The sequence below is a fragment of the Melanaphis sacchari genome, unplaced genomic scaffold (genome assembly GCF_002803265.2).
Source record: "Melanaphis sacchari strain LSU unplaced genomic scaffold, SCAv2.0 Contig212_pilon_pilon, whole genome shotgun sequence".
Taxonomy (NCBI): domain Eukaryota; kingdom Metazoa; phylum Arthropoda; class Insecta; order Hemiptera; family Aphididae; genus Melanaphis; species Melanaphis sacchari.
Window position 1 is genome coordinate 127,738 of NW_020271059.1, and position 24,702 is coordinate 152,439.

Below are 24,702 nucleotides of genomic sequence, written 5' to 3' on the forward strand. Positions count from 1 at the left end.
AATTTTCACCTAATTGTAATAATTTAATGTGTAATATTGACAAAACATAATAATATTCTATAATTAAAATGTATAAAATACCTATGTAATTATAATAATGTACTATAAATAAAATGCATAAAAAAATCTTCATTTATTTTTTGAATTAATTTCTCTCCCTTCCTAGAAAAATGTCTAGAACACCCAACAATAGATGCCAACAATTATCATCACAAAATCTCTCCATTTCTCTCTTTCATATGCATCGTCAAAGTGAAGTCTTCTTTTATATTTTTGATTTTTCGACCTAAAACATACATCTATTGAGTCTTTGATCTTCTACTATTATGTGATCTATGTTTGGGCTTCTTCTTGCTACCATTAAATATTTCAAAGAATATTTTTTTTTTGATACGATCGTATTGGTGGGATAAGCAGAAATATTATTTTTAATTATTAGGTAAAAAAATATATAATATGGACTTTAGGCCAGTTTTATTTTTTATTTTAAAACATTGTGCAACACTGTTTCTGTCAACGCCATTACCAATTACCATCGACCTCATTACTATTGACACACATTTTTTATAAAAATTAATTATTTTCTTTCTTATATATTTAAACATATACATATATATATATATTATTACTTTTGATCAATTTTCTATTTATTATAGTATTTCCTTTAGCTAACAAACACTACTTTTTGCCCCCATACCTCAATAGTAATTTATTTTTCAACACCTAGTATTTGATATAAGTATTTCATTTTAGAAAAAATTTATTTACATTAACTAATGATGAATTAATGCCTTCTTAAGGATCATATAATATAATAGCTCATTGTTATAAGTTTATGATGATTTAAAAATTTATCAAGTATAATAAATACTAAGCAAAACTTTAGAATTATTTTTTATTTTAGATAAAACCACTATTTACATAATATGATTAGTACTAATTAGTGGTAAATATTGTATATTATTTGAAAAAAGAATTCTTTAGCATCAAAAATTATTCCTTGAATAGTAAAAAAAAAACAAGTATTTTAAATTATAGTGTTTTACTTTCAAGTATTTTTTAAAAATTCCAAAGATCACAATTTAAATAACAATCATTATTAAAGGATAAAAGAGAGTTTGAATGAATGGCAAGTCATTCTGTGCATGAATTAATTTTTTATTCGCCCACCACTCATATTAAAGCAAGCCCAATTTGTTCCTATTTTACAGTTACAAAGTTATATATTCACAAAAGTAAATAACCATTGTTAACATAATCTGGCTTATATCAATGTATCCTATGGTTGTTTTATATTATACATATTCAACAGACCATACAAATACATATTAACACATACTGAAATAATATATATTAATCAGTAATACTAAACTATATTATATCATTCAATAATATGTTTTAATTATTATTTTTATAAAATAGAAAAAAATACATAAAATACTTAGTAAAATATGTTTTATTTATTTTATTGTGAAAATATTTGTTTAACTATGTTAAAAATTAACATATTTAAATCATAATTTGAATAAAATGTATGTTTTAAATTACAGTAACAAATTAGACAGTAAACACCATAAATAATTAAAAAAGAATAATAACATATTTTATTGATTTAACATTATAATTAACTAAATAGCAGCTCACGTTCCAATTGTTTAGGATCTACAGATCCTTGGATAGGTTTACATTGAGGATTAAACACAGAGTATGCACTTAAAGTATCAGGTTTTTTTTTTAAATTTGAAGTATTATAATAAATAGCAATAAGAGCAGAAACAGCAAAAAATACTGCTCCAAAACCAGCTACAGCAATCATCCAGTACTGAACAGCGGCCCAACATAAAAATATAATGATATAGTATAGTTTTTGATTGCTTGTTGGTGATAAAGGTGCATTGTTTACTGTAGAATCTTCAAAATCAGAATCATCAGAATCTGATAAGTCATTGTTGATTGTACATGTCAATAAAACTTTATTACGTTGTACTGTAGGTATTATTTCAGGAACTAGAGTGTCTTGGAACAAAATTTTTTTTCTGTCATTTTTTGGAGAAATGAGTGTAGCAGGTGGTTGAATCTATAAAAAGGGGGATATTATCATATATAATTTTAAACAACATTATTAAGAATCTTAAAATACTAAAACAAACTATACTGAGAAATCTCTTAAAAGGAAATCAAACCTATAATCATTGTCTTTGTATTATAAGTACGTAACATAACAAGTTTATACTCAGAAATTTACCTTTATCTTTGTTGGTTTTAATATTAAATTGAACATTATAATGCGTTAATGTCAACACAATATTTATTTTCACTTTTAGACCCACGTAGAACATAGACAAAACTTATTCATTTAATCCTTTTTTTTTTTTTTTAATAATTTTATTCCATTTATCACAAAAATAATAAAGAATAATACTTTGAGGGTTTGATATAACTGACGGTTGTATATTTTAATATTATTTGACTTACAAAATAAAAATAAAAATTTGTAAATTTAAATTATTTTGAGACAATATTTAAACAAATTAAAATATCAAAACAACTTAAGTATTATTTTCAATAATTTTTGTAATGGATGTTTTTAATCTATTATTAGTGAAAAACATGAAAACATTTTTTTCATAAATATGTTTTGTCGATGTTTGTCAGAGTTTTAACAAATATTGTACCTACATTTTTTTAAAGTAGTTTTAGTCTTTAGATAGTTTAAAAATATGTTTTATTTTTAAATAGTTTCTAAAAATAGTTCATATTTTTGATTAAATGTGGTTTATCTACTTAAAAATGAGTATCAAGCACATAATTTAATAAAATGTAATTAATAAATTGATAGTACAGCAGAGTGTCGATTATCCACAGATCAATTATCTGACCTGTCAACTATCTGTACTACACATTATTTATACAAATTTATTTTTAGTTAAATTTAATTTAGTTTAATCATTTATTATGTACGTAAATGTGATCAAGTACACAGTTTACATGTTTTAATTGAAATAAGTTCTAAAAGAAAACATTATGTGTTAAATAGTGAAACAAAAATTGAAATAATAGAAAAACTTCGATTAATATTACATACATACGTTTAATAATATATCAATACTAAAATATGAATAATGAATAATATTTTCAAAATTTTTACAAATTTTTTAACTTTATGTTTAATCGTTATTTGATTATACACACTCTCTCAGTCCTAATTACTGTAGATAATTAACGCTTTATTATATATATAATATTAAAATTAAAATAATTTCACTTTTAAAAATTAAATTAGTTACTTACAACTTATAAGTTATCATTAAATAATATAATATTAATAGTATGATATAATAATAAATGTTAATTTTTGATGTATAAAATAATAATAAAATTATATTATTAGGTTTTAATTAGTATGTTTTATTTATAAGTTATAAGTTTACAACCAAAACAAAATTATGTATCATAGGATAATAATTAAAGTTATTCTATCTCTGGTAAAGTATATCAGTGATAGATAAATACAATATGGAAGAATATTTGAGAATTTTAATGTTAATAATACTAGACAAGACACTTAATCATATAGAGCAGCGTTTCCCAAACTTGTCTGAGCTGGCCCTGTAAATAATATTTTCCTCCTTTGTGACCCACCAAAATATTTTACATTTATCATTGTGTAAAAAAAAGGTAAAATAAAACACATTTGAATATCTGCATACAATTTTATAATATAATTGAAGTGTAATTAAACTAATCGTATTAGTTAACTCCTATCAGTGAGAAGTATGAAGCTGATTATTTTTAACTTGGAATTCTAAGATTGCTAGACAGGATGTTAGTTTTATTCTTAGGTCAGGTTTGATTTCCAACCAATTTTTGTATTTATTCTTCAAGACATAAGTGATAAAAATCCTGTTTTACACTTACGAGTATAGGTTGTGACAAAAGGCATGAGAAATGTTATCGCTTGTTCTGTCAAAACTAGGTACTCTTGACAAAAAGATAACCAAAAATTTATAAATAGCCGTTATTCTTTAAATGTGTCAGAGTGAATTTATAGATAGTTTATAAATTTATAGATGGGTATTTTATAAAGTCTAATTGATAATCTCAATAATTATTATTTATGTTATAAATATTTGTTAATATTTTTACTAAAAAGTTCAAATTAACTAAAAAAAAAAGATAAATAACAAAATTGAAAATAAGAATTTTATTAATTCTGCGACCCGGTATTATATTTTCATGGTCCAGTAGTGGGTCGGGACTCACTATTTGGGAAACGCTGATATAGTGTACAATTTTATAAGATAAAATATTAAAATTTTAATGTAATATTTTTTACTTTGTCAATAACTTGTAGCAATACATGGAGTAAGTAATAAAAAGAGACCAATTTAGTACACAAATATGAAGCAGGGCCAAATAATTATCATGATAAACTATGGTAAGTAATCAAAAATAGTTATATATTTATGGTTGGACTTTATGATAATATAAAAAAAATGTAAGATGATACAAGTGTCTACAATATATATATATATATATATATGAATATTATAAAAATAATATATAAAGACACACAATTACAACACATTACTTGTTTATATTACAATTATTGCTAGTTAGTATTTTATTCTACTGGATATTTAGTATTTTATTTACTACTAATTTAGTTTAAAAAAAACTTTAAAAAATAAAATAAGTAAGTTAATTTTGATTTGATATTTTATATTATATCTTTTGATATAAAGTCTTGTCATTGAAATTTAAATATTTTATGTATACTTACTGGAACATGCTCATTTATATCATTGGAGAGTTTCTGTTCTTTACATTGTAAACTTGCTCCTGGAGAAAGTGGTTTGAGCACCATTCGTCTTCTACTACTCATAACTATTGTTTCAGTTTCCATCACATTAAAATACCATTTAGATATTGATTGTTTTTATGTGATAGTTGTACAATATTTGTATCAACCCTCTTCATCTACAATAAATAATTTAAAAATATAATTCTCTAATATAAGAATTATAATATGCTTAATTTTAAAACGATAAATCAACTATACTCTGTCCAACCAAAGAACACATTGGTTCTGTGCAAGTATACTGTGATACATAGTGCTTAACGAGATTTCATTTCCCCCTTCAAATAACCTGGTTGCTGCAGTGACTAGAGTTCAACAAAGCTAATTAATACATTTATTAATGGGGAAATCTTGGTGGGAATGGTATGATTAAATGACATGTGAGAATGGTCTGAGTGAATCAATTTTTTGTTGCAGTTCTTTCACTTGACAAATTATAGTTTTGTACAGTCGAGGCTTTCTAGATGTCACAATTAAAGCTCTGATATATTTTAAAATAGTAAATAAAACATACTAAGTACTTATTTAGGGATTAAATTAAAAATCATGTAAATTTTACGCTATTGATTATATAGAAAAACAATTTTTAAATGTGCTCTGATTAAAAAATACATATTTTATTTTATCACAATCTATAATAGAATATAGAATAGAGGTATAGAAAGAAACTGCACAAACTTATACTAACTACTAAAATAATCAATTTTTAAGAAATAGTTCAACTAAAATAAATCATGAGTCTGTTTGCTGATCTATTACTATAAAATTTAAAAGCTATTTAGTACAAAATAGAGTAATTAACCTGTTATCAGGTGTAATAAATGATCTACAAATAAAAAATCAAATTTTTATTGTCTTACCGACAATATTAAAACAAATGGACAAAAAACTAAAAAATGATAATAAGCTAAATTAAAATATTCAATATTATGACATTGTTCTCAGACTTAATGCAGATAATGGCTGAAATACACTATTAAATCTAAAGTGAGCACTAATATGTTGAATAGCTCCAATCGACAAAAAGTTGCAAAGAAAAACGATCGAAAATGGTTAAACTTGGGATATTACAAACCCTCTATCTCGATAATAATTTTTAATATTCAAATGCAATTCAACCTTGAAATCGATGTTAGCATTTATTTACTTAAACATCAAGCTTACCAGTGTATGCAGTATAACGCCCAACAAACCGCCTACGGGTAAAAACACGACAAAAATTCAATAAGTAGCGAGTTAGTAACGAAACGGACACGGTCTTGAGCGTTTAAAACGCAATGTTCGGGAACGGTACGGAAACAATTTTTGCTAATTACGGCCGTCAATGGCAATAAAAAAAATATACGGGCAAAAATTTATAATTGTTATTCTATTATTATTGAGCACTAACAACTAATAACTAAAAATACGACAAATTAATTAATTAACTCATAAGAACAGGTGTCACGTTGGTTGCAGATCATTAACACATAAAAAGTTACGACTTACAACTTAAAAGTAACAGCATACAAATTTTTTTTTTATCAATAACTTTGATTATTGTGATAACTAGTAATTGGTATTTGGGTTTTTGATTATCTGAACCATATGGTAACAACGTTAATACGTCGCTACTCCCTATAATAGGTAAATTTTTAATGTTTTTATTAAATATGTTATCATCGAGCATAATATTATCATATTATTATTCATACATTTAGTACATTATACTCAATGCTATTATTTACGTGACGAAGTACTAACTCCCAATTATTATATTACGTTTTCCAAACACTAATACTGTTTTCGCATATTTTTATTACTTTTTGGATACCTTTATGATTCATTGTTGTATACTTTAATATCTGTTGACTAATAGCCCAATACAGAATTGCGTTAACATTATTCCTTCCGTATTAAGTTATGTTAATATAACATAATTTTATGTAAATATATCGGTATTAAGTTCCCATAAATTTTTTTTCTATTGGTAGTTAGTACCTATATACCTACTATTTATAAAATTGATGATTTGATGTATATTTATTGACTAATTGTTAATAATTAACAGAGGAAATAGATATCCAAAAAAACAAAAAAAAACTATTAACCATAATAATAGCCTACATTGGATCCCTAAGTTATGACTCTTAATCACAAGAAATTCAGTTACAAAGAACCAAACTCTAAATGAAATAGTTTTTGTTTAGCATATTCAGAAATTAGAACTTTAAAAATTAATACTTAAAATTGTCTGAAATTGTTCTCAGCATTATAAATTATATAAATACAATTCTATTGAACAGGTACTAAAGATAGATAACTATTAGTAGATATTAATGAATTATAATAAATTTCATAAATAGCAAGGTACTTCCCTAACAATGTGCATTATTAGTAGAGCTTGGATTACACATGTATTAGAATATTTTTACTAGTTGGTAGGAGCTTATCTACTATATAGTGGATATTAATTAATAATTGTTAAGCAAACAATTTGTTATATGAAGTAATAACGAGATTATTGAAATTGAAAATATGTATTCTGTCATATCATGTTTGGTATTTTAAGGGCATATTCCACTATTTTATAACCAAAGTAAAAATGTATGTACAACTATTATCAAACTAAAAGTAAAGGTTTTAATAAAAACTGCCAATTACTTAAGAGATATAAAAAAAGATTATTCAAAGTTTTTTTTAAGTCTACTGAATAAAAACAATCTCTCTTTAAATTATTATTATTATTTGCCCTTTAATTATTATACCCACTATTTTATTTTAGAATTTACTATAATAAATGCAAAATAAGCATATGATAATACATGAAATAATTTAAAACCAAATATATATTATTTACTTAAATATGGTTTTTAGGAACATATTTTACTGTTTATTACATTAAGTATAAACAAATAGTTCATGATTTTTAATGCATGTACATAAATCTGAGCCAAGAGAAATGTCCAAATATCATACGCGAAGGTGAGATTAATATTTATTAGATATTAGATCACTTATAGGTAAATAAATATAACCTTTTCCAATTATTTGACAATACCAACTGTATTTTTTAAGAATCATCATAACCATTTCTTTATTTAGACCAAAGAAGTTTCTATTAAAATAGTTTATACTGTCCAAAATCCAAATATTATATAAATAATTTATTAATTTTCCTATTACCCAATATTCATTTAGTTTGTTCAACATGGATATTAGCAAAAGAAAATAATGTTCAAGTTTAATTTAAATACCTACATGATTAATTAATACAACTAATAAGTAATAATTAACACAAATATTTGCCTAAACAAACTTAAATTACAAATGCACAATTATTGTAAGTCTTATAATTGTAAACCTGTGCAGGAAAAAATTTTGTAAAAAAATAATATTAGTTTTGAAATTTTTTTTTTTCAAAAAAAGTTAATTTAATATTACAATGTAAACAATTTAAAAACAGTAAAATACAATTTTAATCAATTATTAGTTTAGAAAAAAAATATTAAACCACGTATTTTTATAAAACATGTTTTTAACTTAAAATTTTCTTCACAGATATGATTTAAAAAATATATTTAAAACACAACAAACGTAAACCTCATTAAAACGAGTCTATATCCATTTTAGGTTAAGAAACACACTCAAACTAATTTAACATACTCTTCCTAATTTGAATAGTGTAGATACTCTAAATAAATAGTTTAACAGTTATTTTCACCAAAATAAATTTGAATAAGTTAAAAAAAAAAACCTATACCAATACAAATATAATTAAAATAGATAATATATTCTAATACCTTATATTCTAAGGTTTATAACTTATGAATTAAATATCACACCAGAATTAATTACTTTATATATTCTCATACAAATAATTTAAAAATAAATACATTTTTTTCTTTTTTTTAAGTTGAGTATCTTTACATTGAAAGAGACATTTGTTATTCTTACTTTTCAACAATATAAGTATATTATGAAAATACAAATTACATACACGCTTTAAAATAATATTATTAATACACATAATTTCATTTTTTTTTTTTAAAGTAGATTGATATTATGAAAGGATACATTTTTTACCTCTTTAGTTTTTGAACTTTTTTTCTTCAGACTTTTTCGTTTCAATTTATTATTTTTTTACTACATATTTATTATTATATTATAAATATTTTTGTGAGGATTTCTTAAGTTAAATTCAGCAATTATAAATATTAAATTTATGGCAGATTAAGCTATAAAATAAATTTACTGAACTTGCATTACATTTTATGTAAAAAATATTAACATTTAATATCTATATTAATTTAAATAACATAATGAAACTATTCTTTATATATTCTAGTCTTTGTCATTTTCATGAATATTTTTCAATTTAAGACAATAAAATATCTAATTAAATAAATATAAAAATATTCGGTACAATTGCTTATTAACATCATAATTCTGTATCTTTCATAAATAATTAAAAGCGGTAAAATAGTAGAAAATTAGTTTCTGCCTCACAAGGATCAAAAGTACAAGAAATTGAAATATGTATAGAAGTAAAAATTAAACACTAAATTTATTAGGAGTCGCATACTAAGTATGCTATACTTGATTAGTTGAATAGGGTGTATTCCTAAGAAACATATAAATGGTATTTTTTCATGAATTAAATTATTGAGAAAGATTTTTCTATTGATACTTTGAAACATATACACATATTCTAAACAACTATATCTATGAATATAAATAAAACATCTGGTTAAATATTTTATACTATGAATTATCTATAAATTTGTTATTGTGTTATAAAAATATAATATTTATACTAAATGTATAAAATATGCATATAATTTGTGCAGAATCTAATTTTTTTCTGATTAATAGGATAATGGAATTTTTAAGTTAACTTAACTTCCAAACGAATCTCAGTACACCTTATTAATATGCAAGTGAATAAAATTATTGATAATGAATTATTGATAGAGGGAAACAAGAAATTGTATTTGCTCTAACCCAGATTTGAAGTGTAGATTAATATCTATAGTGATTTGGTTTAAACGGACCATTTTTTGGTAATCCCATATACTTGGCTTGTTCATCACTAAGTTCTGTAAGATGAGCATCAAATGCAGTCAAATGAAGACTTGCTACATACTCATCCAAAACAAATGATAATTTTGAAAAAATGTTTAATAAAAAAAAATAAATAAATATTATTAAATGATAATATACCCATTTTTTTTGGCAATAAATATACATCACTCTTGTAACGACCAATTGGAGCATTAAATAATTCCATCAACGCTAATATCTTGAAAAAAAATTTTTTTAATTAAAATGCATAATATGAACAACGAAAACTATTTAAATTTAAAATTTACCTGGGTTGTACCAGTAATGGAAGTGACAAATGATGGAATGCTAGAACATGTATAATTTACATGATGACCGCCAGCAAGTAAAATCATGGTTTTTCCATCAGGCCAACGGATGTGATCTACTTGTGAACGAACTTTTTCCCATTTTAGCTCTGGTGTACGTAATGCAGCCTTTATAGGAAATAAAAATAAATCAATATAATTATTATTCAAGTTCAAAATTTAAAAACTTATATTATGTAGATTACCTATATTATATTTATAAATATCTAATAATAACACAGAGTATATATAATTACTACAGTTACAGAGTATAATTACATAATTTCAAAACTATATTTCTGATAAACAGAAATATTAAAATAGTAAAAACAAATATTACTACTTTTAATATTAAATTATAAATAAATAATAAATATGATATTTAAATTTTTTAATTCAAAAATTTGTGGTTTGTAAATATTTTTTATTCGATAAACATATATATTTATAAAGCTAATAAAATATTAAATAAGATAAAATAAATTAGCCAGATTTTAAAAATATTAAGGTCTAAAAAGAAAAAGCAATTCAATGATGGAACTTAGCGATATGGAGTGAAGAGGGTAAAAATATCAGTAAGTCACAAAACTAAGTTTATTTTAAACTCTATCTAGGGTCACTGGGAATAGTGGGAATGAATAGTTCCGAGATTAAGAAGTTGGTATAGTAATGGAGACTGGAGTGAGTGTATGATTTTTTTAAATATCTTGGCAACATTTTGTACAGTTAAAATCATAATAAATACTATCAATTGAGACATAGTTTGAGGCTTTAGTTATTTGACCAAGTCATTTGGATTGAAATGTTAAGATTTTATTAATGTTGGTGGGTTTAGCAGCTTTTCATGGTTGGATATCATAAATCCAATTTGATATGATGTTCTAATAACTATTGTTTAAAGTAAAGTTTTTAGAATAGATATGAGTTTTCCTAATTAGTCGATAGTATAAGTGTATAAAATGTATATCTAAATAATAAACATTTTTAGCAGATATTAGCTGTATATTATTGAGATATATAAGGGGGAATTCCTTAGTTTTCCTTAGTTATTCCTTAGTATGAACATGCATTGGACTTTTACCTCTTATTCTTTATACCAAATTGATAAATATAATACTAATACATTAAAAATAATAAGTATGCATTTTAAATATTTTATTTCATAGTTAATACATATAAGTAGTAAAAATATAATTTTTATATCTTTTATAAATTCAGCAATAAGTTTATTCTTATTTAAAAGTAATTTTTAAAGAATTAAAATAAAAATAACGAACAATTAAAAATACTTAAAACTTTGTGGAGTAATAAATTTAAAAAGTGCAAATGCTATAGTCTTGTAGGCTATAACCACAGAACTTATAATATATAAATATTATATAATTTATTGAAAAACGCTATACACGCGGACAGACAAATTGACATATTGGTCGTCATGTTGACACTTAAGGAACATCAATGCAATATTTGACTGCATTTAATGATAACTCTGTCAAACATTATCTCATGTATGGGATCTTAATATAGGTGAAATGCATGTCTAAGGCCATAAGGATATTTAATACAATATTCACTACCTAGTAATGATATTTTAAAGTTTTAATGACTTAATGTTTCATAAAAAATATTTGATGACTTAAGATTAAATGTTTATGAATCGATTACTAATATACTTAATTAATTTTTATAGGTAAATAAATTGGTGTTTTTCTGCAATCTTTTCTCCTAAATTCCTTGAGTGAAATAACGTAAGTATAATAGATATACTTAAATTTTACTCTCTGTTATATTTTTAGAACTAAATATTAATGTATCAACATATCAAGATGACTATGTACCTACATTAAGAAATATATATATATTATCCAATATTATCAAACTCTAAAAAAATTTATTCTGATATCCATGAACATTAGACAAAGGACACCGATCGCAGACAGCTGAAGTGAAAAAATATAATCTAAATTTAACAAATTCATCAGAATGTGCTTCAGTAGTAACATGGTAGAAAATAGAAATGATAATTGACTAGCTAATTAGGTTTATGTTTACCATTGATCAGAAAAATTTAGATCTTTGAAAAACAAGTCTGAGCACAGACCTGAGGTTATATGTTTGTTTATGAAAGTTTTGGAAATGTTAACTGAAATCATATTTAAGACCATAGACATCAAATTTTTCTGAATCACTATGTTGTAGACTTGGTAGTAATATTTTGTTTTTATAACTTGACATACAGAAAAAAAAAATTGTATGGTTTTTCTATTTTTATAATATAAATAGTAAAACTTATGATTAGTTACTTATAATTACATAGTTCTAAGATCAGATTTTGTTCTATAAAATAGATATGTTTCCAATAATAATTATTGACTTCTAAGATAAGAAATATGGTGTTTTGTAAATACTTTTTAATTTTATGTATACTTAAACTTAATAATATAAAATTTATAAATTCAATGTATTTAAATTTTAACAACTCACTGGTCACTTGTATAATTAATAATAACTACGTTCTTAAAAAACGAACCGTTGATTCAGGAATTCAGAAGTTTAGTTATGTGTAAGACATTATTAATTATTTCAATTTAAATTTAAAGATAAGCAAATAAAAAAAATAATCACAAATTAGATCACAAAAACCTTATCAGAAATCGTTGAGTGATCAGTTTATCAATAGTCGTGTTTTTTTCCTATTTAGGATAACCGTCAGCGAGAAGGATCAGTGTGAACAATATTATTCCTAACTTTGGTTGTGTAAACTACCAATATCGTCATACATGAGTGTCATAATAACACGTAAGTATTAATATTATTAAATATAATAATTAGAAAATAGTTAAAAATTTAAAATAAAAACATTATATTTCTTATTCAATAAGTCGTATATTATTGGAAATACATTGATACGATAGAAGAAAATATGATCTTAAAATTATTTTCTATAATAATCAATAATAAGTTTTACTACTTAAATTAAAATAATGAAAAACGAATAAATTTCTTTTGCTGTAATTATAAAAAACGACATCACTACTGCTCGAATTATATTTTGGTGGATGCGCTAACTCTGGATCGTTCTTTTAGTTTCATCTGCACAGTTCGACGACATCCTTTCTCTATGTGGTATCTTTATAACCACGCCATTTATTATTCATTTCTATAAAATATGATTATTGAAAAAAAAAATACGATCTAAATATTGAGAATAATATATTATAATTAATTTATTGAGAACAATTCACTTGAAAAGTCTACTATAAAATATGATAAAAAAAAATAGGCCTTTAATAAATAATAGTAACAACTGTTAGCATGTGTGGCTTATCAAATAAACATAAACTTCTTGTTTAGTCATATAATAATAATATACCTAATTCATAGTAACTAGTATAAGTCTAATCTAATATCTATAAACCACATAAAATCAATATGACAATACGTATGAACAGCATTTTTATTCAATTATAGTAGATATGTTCTTTTTAAAATTTCAAGGAATTATCATTAAGAACAATTGGATAAGCATATTCTTTAATCTCTTACACTAAATATCAAGGACTCCGAAAACTTTTGGCTTCAAATATTGGTAACATTATAACAATGAGAATATAGTTAAATATTTTAATGCTAGTAAAATATTTATTATTTAGATTTTTTTTTTAAATGTATTAGTTTTTTATTTAATTAATTATTATTAAAATAATATGTTATGATTCATAACCTAAGCCAAAATTATTGTTTTATACCTATTCACATGTTTACTTATCAATATAAAATATTAAAGTTGTTTTTATTTATTAAAAATGTATAATTTTCACTAGTGAACTTTTTTTATATTTTCATTTAATGTACTTACTTATTAATTCATTAAGAATAACAAAAATTGACCACGTGTATACATTTTTTTTATATTTTAAGGTCAAGTGTTTTTTTTTTTTATAGTTAAATATAATTTTAATTTGTAAGTCACATATAATATAATCACTAAAATAATATAGTTGTGGCATTAAAACACATAGATTTTTCTAAATAGAATAATTAAAACTATAAACATGTATATTTAAGGGATATTTTAATGTTTAAAATGTTCAACAAACTATCTAATTGTTACTATATTTTATTAATACAGACTTAAAATTATATATTTATTTTTTGTATATATTATCAGTTAGGTATTAGAAATAAAAAAAACCATGATGTAATATTTTTATTACTATGAATAAGAGAAAATTTACATAATATAATACACAAGAATTCAATTTTTTTTTGTGTACCTATCCAATTTAACTATTATTACTTACCACATCAATTTCATTATGGCAATAACTCATGCAACACACAATACAACCAGATTTCATTTTATCCATGTGTTCTCGAACAACTACATTTTTATTACCAGTAGCTGTAATTACAATATCCACTTGTCTAATAACTTCGTTAAGCTTAACAACTTTAAATCCATCCATACTGAAATAATAAAACAGAAAACTCATTAAAATAAAGTATGAATTTCTTTATACAGTAAATTCTCAGTTTCAATATTTTTATTAGCCCATATAAAATGGTGATTTTGTTGTTTAAAATCTGTATAAGATTCATTTTTCTCTATAACTATTATCTATAGATAATATATCAATTATATTTGGTTGTTAGCCTTTTAAATTGTGTATTTTAATAGTAAATAGCACCATATTAAATCTTTATAAATTATGATTAAATTGAATGAATTTGATTTTATAGTAATTTTGTTTTGATATAATACCTTTTAAATTATTAGTATGTATTTATTTAATAATAGTTAATATTCAAAAATAAAAAACCATCAATACATACCATGCTTGCAAAGCACATATTGGATCAATTTCTGTAACATAAACTATACAACCGAGTCCCTTTAAAGATTGACAGCATCCTTTACCCACTTCTCCATAACCACATAATACAATTTGTTTCGCACCAAACATCAAATCGGTACATTTTTTTAAACTATTATAATATAAAATATAAACTTATATTAATATTACAAGATATATTGATCAATTAATAACAAAAACCAATTATAATCATACCTTACGATTACAGATTCCCTACAACTATAGCGGTTATCAAATTTAGTTTTTGTTACACAATTATTGATATTAATAGCTGGCATTAAAAGTTTTTCCGCTTTCAGCAATTTATATAAGCGATGAATACCAGTTGTACTCTCTTCAACTATTCCTAATAAACATTAAATACAATTTAAAACTAGTCATTAAATTCATCTATTCTAATATATTATTTATTAATAGTTTTATTAAAGCTTGTTTGATAGTTTAAATCTAAAATTGTATTTATTTAAATATAATTTCACATCTTAAGTTATAGCAAAGAGTTTTTTTGTAAAATTTTAATAATCAGAAGAAAGAATAGACTTCAAACATTTTTATCTAAATCGTTTTAAGTTACTCATCAAAATGAATTTCTTTCATAGATAATAATAATGTCATTTATACATTTCTTAGTTTATCACTTGATAAAATATTTTATTTTGAGTGTTGATAAATGTTAACTTAAAATTATTTTATTTTCTAATATGATTTTATTATTAACAGACAAACAATATTTAAAAAAAACAATAAATTATTTTACTGTTTTATCATTAATTTTTAATCATAAACATTTTTAAAAACTTTTTATTTATACTATTGTAAATCTAACACTTCTTAATATTCTATTTTAAATACAATAATATATTGTTGCTTTTAAATCACTATAAAATTTGCTTAATTCAAGTTGAATCAACACTATTGGACACTCCCAGTTATTTTGTAATTTAGACATTTATTATAACTGATAACATGTTTTTTTTTTTTAATTTAATTAAATATACTTCATTAATGACTGTTTGACCATATTCTTTAGTATTTAAATTTTAATGCAAGGTATGAAAATTAATAATATCAATAAATAATATTTTTATATTTAAATTTATTAAAATAATAAAATAATAATTCTACTCTGTTTATCTAATTAAAAAACCTACTCAAATTTAATTCTAAAATCTACTGCAAACAAGGAGTAAGGAATTTTTTTGTTTCTATTTTGATTGTTGTGAGACGGAGAGACAGACAGGTTGGTGTAATATCTTGCATACTATTAACTAAATATGATAAAAAATTATATTTTGATAACTAAAACAAACTAAATTAAATATTAGTAATAAGAAAAAAAATTCAAAACACACAACTTCAAATTTTTTAAAAATAAATAATTATTAACTATGACCTTTGTGTAGATAATTACCAATTAAATTTTTAAAAATATTAGGATATTTTGCTTGACAAAAATTAGTTGCATCTCCACCATCATCTAAAATCATGTTAGGTTTCCAATTCTTGCCTTCAAAACATTTTTCAATACACCACCAAAAATCATCAACAGATTCACCTCGCCATGCAAATATTGGAAATCCTAAAATTTAGTAACTGCATTAATATAAAAATTATAACTCTTCGTAGTACTTTTATAGGTGTTAAGGACACTATGCACAAAAATAAAAAAAATAAATGAATAAATAACATTGGCTATATTTAAAACAATTGTTTATTTGATTGTTGCAATTTCCTATTTCAGTTTTCAAAAATGCATGGTGATGTTATACTATGTTGAATGTTTTGTAGTTCATTTTAATATTCATGATATATTAGGTAGGCAATATCACAGGTCTATATTTACCAAATATATATATATCTTATATATTTCATAGTGATAATATTATTATTACCAAAGAAGAGTATTTAACTCAATTAATGTCATCGCTCTATATTTAGTTCCTATTGTATATTATACAATTTGTATGGTTTAAAAGTAATAAGTATCAAAGTAAAAATGTATTTTATAATAGATCTTTATAAAATGTATTTAATATCTAACAATTCGATTTCTTTAATAATTAAAAAAAATATGCAAACAACCAACATCATATCTTTTGAAACAATGTTATTCTAATTTCAAAGAAATTAAAGTTTTCAAAGAAATAGCTATCTTTAATAACATTTTTGAATCATAAGGTTTTAACAGATAATACTGTAAAATCAATAGATCATACTTCCTTTGCATTTGTTAAAATATGCAATTTAAAATGTCATGGAAATCTATTAAGAAACTATAAATATGATATACAAATGTTATAAAATATTTAAATTATTATTTGACTCGAGTAAAATAACCATAATTACATTTTCCTATTAAGAATTTACTTTGATAATATGTATAGTTGTTCACACCAATCTCAGACTATCAAACAATTAAAAAATTATTGTTATTTCTAACCTAGCTAAGTATTATCTTTTTGGATAGCATAAATTTAAATATGTATCAGTGGCAAATATTGACGGGAGGTTAACAACCTCACTGTCAAAAAATATTAACCATAAATTTATGATTTAAGGATTATACAATATTTTCTTGCATTGGTCTGGTACATAGGATATCGTGTACTCAAAATGTTATTTTGGATTAAAAAAAATAATAATAAAAATGTTTAAGAAATAAAACAGTTCAATACCATAACATAATTAAAGATATTTGAAATATACATAAGAGAACACGTTTTATAGTAAGAAAATAACAATAAAGTTAATTATTTATTTAAAACTATTGCAAGAAATAATTTTTAAAGTTTTGAATAAAAGTACTATATTTATAGCAATTTAATAATAAATCAATATGAATGAAATCAACAAAATATAATTATTAATAAATTAACAATTTATCTTTTAAATTTCTAACAAATAAATAATGTTACAAAATAATGATTGTAAACTTTTGTACCAGGTACTGAAACTTACAAAAAATATATTTATATACTCAGTTATAAATGAGAAGGAATCACTAATATCCATTACCAGAGGCGTAGCAACATATGTTATTTTAAATAAACAAATTTTTAATAATGAAGAAATTATAATTATCAAAAAGATAAGTTTATGCAAATTATAGTAATTATCAGTTACCATACTATTAACAATGATAGTCACAGGTTATGTTTAGTTATAGGTTATTGTTAATAGTGGTTTATTCAATTAGTCTTAAACCTTAAATGCATGCTGTACACAAATTTCTTTTCTTCGTCAACCTACTACTTCAAATAAGTAATAGTAATAGTAAGTATTCTTAGTTACTGCCATAATTCCTTCTCATTTGTTAAAAAGTATAGACACATAGTACATACATATTAAATTGATTGAAAAATAAACTATCTGATATATAATTTATAATTAATACTTCATTTAAACAAAGGAGGCTTCTTTTGCATGCGTCGAATGACAGTCCAAGTGAACATAAAGCCAAATTTTCTTAATACATATTCATGGTAAAACTGATGCCAAAAGGTTTTTAAGTAAGTAGGTTGTAAAAGGTGAAATCATTACAGAATGACAAATGTAGAACAGTTTAGAAGATTGTTTTAGGAATGAAGTTGTGTTCAGAAAATTATACTAATGATTAGAAAAGTCGTATAAATAGTTTGATTTACAGAAATACCAAATTTTTAGGTAATTAGTTTTGAAATGTATGCAATGTCACTTCATTCAAAAATCCATACATTCACTAAATAGATACAAGATTGTATAGAGTTCAAATTTCAGCATAGTATCTTATGAGCCTCATTTTTATCATATCAGTAATATAACTTGTGATGCCCATTATTACCTGCTTCTGCTAAAGCAGCACCAACTTCATTCTAAAAATAAATAAATGTTTAAAATATTTTCAAATGTGATTATTTATATACAGTGGAACCTCAATAACTCGAACTTCTATAAGTCGAATTTTCGATAACTCGAAAGAATGTCTTGGCCTCTACTTTATAACATGTCATATGTGTAACCTCTGTAAGTCGAATTTTTGATAACTTGAATTTTTTTTCACCCCCAATCGATTCGAGTTATTGAGGTTCCACTGTAGTTATGTAATAAATAAACACTTAGTTAAAACAAAATTTTTATTAGTACCTGTGTTGAATAAATATTGCAAGCACACCATCTCAATTCAGCGCCTAGAGAACCTAATGTTTCAATTAATACCTGCACAAATAATAATGATAACATTCAATAATTGATAATTGTACAAAAAAATATTTTATTAACTAACAGCAGTTGGTGCAGTGATAGGTGTACATCCAATAATTTTGGCTCCTCGTAATGGCTTATCTTCCATCACCTGTTTTCTTAGTGACATTAAACCAGGCATTTCTAAATTAATGTTTTAAGTATTAGTATATGACTAAAAAAAAGTATATTTCAGAAATACATATTAATTGTAAATTTACTCATCTGTTGAATTACATACAATATTGTCTGTACAAATTAACAATGAATAAGTAAAAATTATTTCAAAATAAAGTATGATACAATTTACTAATTATTGTACAAAATAAGATAGATTTTTTATAAAAACAATTAGCATGATATTCTATAACAGATTAAGTGTTAAAAATAGAATATGAATTATTTTGTCTTTAGGATTCATAATTATGATTATAAACATATTACTTCATTAGGTCTTTTGGATTCAAGACTAATATAATATCTATTATTTATTCTATTGATTAAGAATATGGCTCTAATGTTCATGGTACCAGTACTATTAAAACTAATAATGAGTTATGAAATCCAAAATCATATTTAAATTTAATAAATAAAAATTTAGTTTATACTTCATAAAAAATGTAAACATGTTTGCATATTTCTTATAGAATTACTAGTTATAATTATATGGTATTACATATATATTCATACAATATAGATGATTTGAAAAATACCTACATTGAAATCCTTAAAAACATAAAATAAAGAATAGAAAAATTAAATGTTACTTAATTGTAAAATTATAAATAATAAAGGTGCTTGGTATTTTCAATAACATTTAATTAGTAATTAATATGAGTAAGGGTATTCTCAATAATATATATTTCAAAACATTAATTTATTTTAATATGCACGTGATATCTTTAAGTTTATAACTATGAAATATTAATAACTTTACTGAGGTAAATGAAATATTAAAAAATAAAAATTTAACTAGGTATATATTTAGTGAATTAGTGAAAATTGAATTACTTATGTTAGGTATTAGAAATAACAAAATGTACATTGAAAAAATCAGGACTATCACAGTTAATAAAGAAAGTTATTATTAAGAGGATAGGTTTATTCTACAGTAAAATTAGTTGATGTCATAATACGTTATGTAGCTCAAATATATAAAACTACCATATATACTTCAATTATTTTTTATACTAATGAATTTAATATTTATTGAAACTAATTAATAATAATTAGAGATGAACATTTTTAAATATTTAGAATATATAATAATGTTTTCTTTAGAATAACAAAATTTTACTTTCCATAAAGATATTTTCTTTAATAAAAACTAATTAAAGTAGTTGAAACTAATTGGATGTTAGCATGCCATTTGTTATTTACGATGATTAAAAAATTAAATATTATGATAAAATAAACTAATATATTTTACTTATATTCATATACAAAATGTTATCAAAAAACACAGGAAATATAGATGTCATTAATTAATATTTAAAATATTAGAAACTAAATGTTTTTAGTCTATTTATTTTTAAGTTTAAATAAGGTTTTTATTAGAATTTTAACTAGCAAAGAAAAATTGTATAGATTATTTCATAAGATTTTATTTTAATCAAGTCAAACAGTTCCAATACTGGTGGGCATTCCTCTCCATGTTGTTTCATGTTGTTACTATATTATAAATGAAGTCACCAAATTTACCGATTGTAAACAAACTTTTGTTAAAAAATAAAATTGAATTGGTATTTATCTAGTGAACAAGAAAAATGGTTACTATATTTACCTATAGTCTAAATGATAATATGTTATAAAGGTAGAAATAATAAACTTTGCTATATTATAATTAATCTTTTTTGTTTTAAATACATTTTTGTATCACAACAACATTAATGATACATGATTAATTATTAAATTAGTTGAAAATTCTTATTTGTTTTTTTAAAAAGTTTCAAATTATGTAACATATATGATAATACAATATATTTATTGTTCTTAATTGGTGTCATTTAAATGTTTTTTTCCAAATTTTAAAGACATTTATAATACTCTTTGGCCTATTTAAGGATATTACTATTTATTTGGATTTATGTTGGGGTGTTTTTGTGAAAAAATGTTGAGAATCATTAAGATATACCATCAATAATAATACAAAAACATTAATTTTTTCTTATTTAGTGACAAAATAATTTGTGCATAATCTGTATAGTGAGATAGTGGAGGGACTGTGACTATAAAGATTATAAGATAACATCAATTTTTTTTATCAGCACAAATGCAAAATATTAATAATTTAAATAAAATTACAGAATATAAAAAATGTACTGTTAAAAAATATAGGACAGGTGTTAAATTAGGTTATTCATCAGTAGTTTTATACAATGACTAGGGTTTGAATTTGAAGGAAAAATTCTATTTTAATAATAATAAAAAAATAATTTTTTTAAAAAAATGTGTGTCATTTAATATGTAAGACAATGGATGTATTTTGTTTTATTTTTTTTACTAATAAATGATTTTTTGGGTTTTTCACTTATAAATGCATTATTAATTTATAAATGCCTTTATTATTTAATTTTCAATAAATTTGATAGTTTAATACACAAAATACATCTTAATAGTATAAATCGATAAGATCTTCTGAAGACTGTACATTATCGTTAATCAATTATTTTCAATGGGTTTAATTATAAATATCACTAGATACTTAATATTTTAGTATTTAATATTGCCAATTAATTTAACGTTTATAAAAGTACCTATACTACGTATCTAATATCTATAGATTAAAATATGTTTATAATGCGTAGTACTAGATTTAAAATTGTTCATAAGTACATAATTTACATAATTTTCTTTTTAATACAAACTAGTTAAAATATAAAATATACAAACTATTTTATTTTTAGTAAATTTTGCAATTGCTTTCTTTATGAATTCAATGCTTTTTTTTTATTAATTTTATTGCCTTTAAATCCAACTCTAATAATGAAGATTTGTTATTTGTATATATAAATAAATCCATAAATAAAAATAAATGCAAACTAAAAATGTTTCAATTACTTTTGCTAATATAATTATAAATTATAAGTGTAATATTACCTTGTTCAGCAAATTCGATTTCACGCCTTCCAAAGTCTTTGAGTCTTATATCTTTAATGCAAAAATCACTAAATCCCTTACTATTTTGTTGTATTTTAGACCTAACTGGTGTATCATCTTCAGATAAACTTGCTGTGGAAATATATAATGTATTTAATTAAATAAAGTAAAGAAATATATTTTAATAACAAATAATTTAATAGTCATCCTTCGTTAAAATAGATAACTACAGACACAGTGAAATATCAATGATTAATTGTTTTAAAAATTAAATTTATTTCATTTAAAAATAATTAATTTAACAAATAGAATAGAAAATTTAGGAATAAAATTTTGTTTTACTTAAAGTATATCTGACATTTTCGCATGACTTGTTTATTCTTTGGTCCATAAATATAGTATTACACTAGGCAGGTTTAATCTTGTTTTTTTTCAGCTTTAATATTAGAGTTAATAACTTATTATCTAACTTAAATTTAAAAAAAACATTATCATAATTTGTATTTTAGCAGTTTTATGATATTTTAATTTTTTTGAGACATATTTTAGTTTCAATATTATACACATTTATGGAATGCAAAAAAAATTAAATATCATAAAAAAGCCATTGTTTAAGCTTATAATATTCAAAATTTAAGTTTAATAATTGGTCAAACTATCAAAATTAAGATTAAAGTTAGCAAAAGATCAGTCCTACTGAACTCAAAATGTTCTTAATTTTTTTACCTGATTTTTACTGGTGTTATTAATTATTATTAACAAAATATAAATAATTTTTAATTGAACTATTTTAACACAATTTTCAAAAAGATAGTTTTAATTAGGAAGGTAGTATAGTCATATTATACATTATTTACAACACATAAATATAATAAATTTTAATTAAAGTAACTACACATCCGATAGTTTTTTTAGAATTTATCAATATACCTACTTATCTAAGACATTTATGTTTATTGCTACCTAATAAATTACTATCATATATTTTCAACACCGAGTTAAATTATGTGCAAAATATATTTTTTATTAATATTAATGGTGTTAAATATTTTAAAGAATTGCAAACTAATAAAAGTTTAACAGTTTTGTTGGAATGCAAGAAAACCTGATTCATTAATATTTCAATAAAGTTGAATGGACAAATCTACCAGATTTCCATCAATAGGTAGAAAATAAAGTATTAGGCCATAGAAAATTCTTACCAGAACTACATGAATCTGTTGAACATGTAGACACAGATCTAGGTCTGTAGCTCTTGTAGGGCATTTTTGCAGCAGTGATTTTCTAAATATAAAATAAGATTTAAAACTATATAATGAGCCAAAAAAAGTTTAACTCTTACCTCATTACTGACATCTGATGATGTGAATGAAACTTCTTTGCCATTTAAAGACATATTTGCAATTTTTACCAAGTTATTTAACCTCAAAGAAAGATTTAACTATTAAGATCCTATTCATCAGTAAACTACTGCCATTGATATTGGTAAAATTAAGATAATATTTTCTTACAAAACGTTTGAAAAAAACTTATTAAAATATTAGAAATACAAAAGTCTTAACAGAAAGTTGCAAATTGACAATTATTCAAATTTGTGGGAGTGTAAAATAATAATTGCTCTATTGTTTAGATTTTTTTGTTTTTGTTCGACTATACGAGGCGACACAAATATAAAACAATGTTATTATAATCAAACCATCGACGACGTCTACTTTCCCCTCTGTGTATCCGAACCGTCTACTTAAATAAACCTAATGGCAAATACTTAGTAGTTGAAATATTTTGTAAAACAGATAGTAGGCGCGTGTTTTGTATATCGTGTTAATTACAATAATAATATTATATAACTCTACACAACTACTGACGATCCCTCCTTGCAACTGTAAATCGAAAAATATTACTGATAATAGATTTTTTACACTCGCATATAACACATATACGAATGTAACGATGGGCTGACACAAGCCCAATTCGCAGTTCCCAGTTGAGAGATGTTAATGATATGATAAAATAATTAATTAGACACGCACAGGATTGCAGCTTTGTTAAAGCAAAACCAGATCATATTTGAATAGATACATTGAAACGATTAGCCGATAAACTATAAATGTTGTGTAAAAATGTGTTGACGAATATAGAAAATATTAAGCTCTCCGAATCAGTGTTTGGTCACCACTAAGACGTGGCCAAGTGATAACGAACGTGAAAACTACTTATCAGTTATTACTAAAGATTTTATACCGTCCTAACACTAGCT

General features: G+C 22.8%; 2 protein-coding genes across 3 annotated transcripts; both read right to left on the minus strand.

The window, feature by feature from the left end:
* Nucleotides 1-1,497: 1,497 nt before the first annotated feature.
* LOC112593885 lies at nucleotides 1,498-6,374 on the minus strand. Its single transcript, XM_025338470.1, has 3 exons — nucleotides 6,026-6,374; nucleotides 4,784-4,980; nucleotides 1,498-2,077 (listed from the first exon to the last, which is right to left on the minus strand). Exons 2-3 carry the CDS (start codon nucleotides 4,904-4,906, stop codon nucleotides 1,625-1,627), a joined length of 576 nt encoding a protein of 191 aa, XP_025194255.1. The 5' UTR covers nucleotides 4,907-4,980; nucleotides 6,026-6,374; the 3' UTR covers nucleotides 1,498-1,624.
* Nucleotides 6,375-9,670: 3,296 nt separating this feature from the next.
* On the minus strand, nucleotides 9,671-24,648 carry LOC112593911 (S-adenosylhomocysteine hydrolase-like protein 1). Of its 2 annotated transcripts, none has more exons than XM_025338504.1 (13): nucleotides 23,788-24,646; nucleotides 23,648-23,729; nucleotides 22,446-22,577; nucleotides 19,390-19,490; nucleotides 19,251-19,322; nucleotides 18,949-18,979; nucleotides 16,540-16,707; nucleotides 15,324-15,474; nucleotides 15,088-15,240; nucleotides 14,556-14,721; nucleotides 10,213-10,380; nucleotides 10,064-10,142; nucleotides 9,671-9,990 (listed from the first exon to the last, which is right to left on the minus strand). In XM_025338504.1, the coding sequence occupies exons 1-13, from the start codon at nucleotides 23,839-23,841 to the stop codon at nucleotides 9,863-9,865; spliced, it is 1,485 nt and encodes a 494-aa protein (XP_025194289.1). In that variant the 5' UTR covers nucleotides 23,842-24,646; the 3' UTR covers nucleotides 9,671-9,862. The 2 variants fall into 2 exon arrangements, with proteins under 2 accessions (XP_025194289.1, XP_025194290.1); XM_025338505.1 differs by having other exon boundaries at nucleotides 9,910-9,994; nucleotides 10,067-10,142; nucleotides 23,788-24,648.
* Between the last annotated feature and the right edge of the window lie 54 nt (nucleotides 24,649-24,702).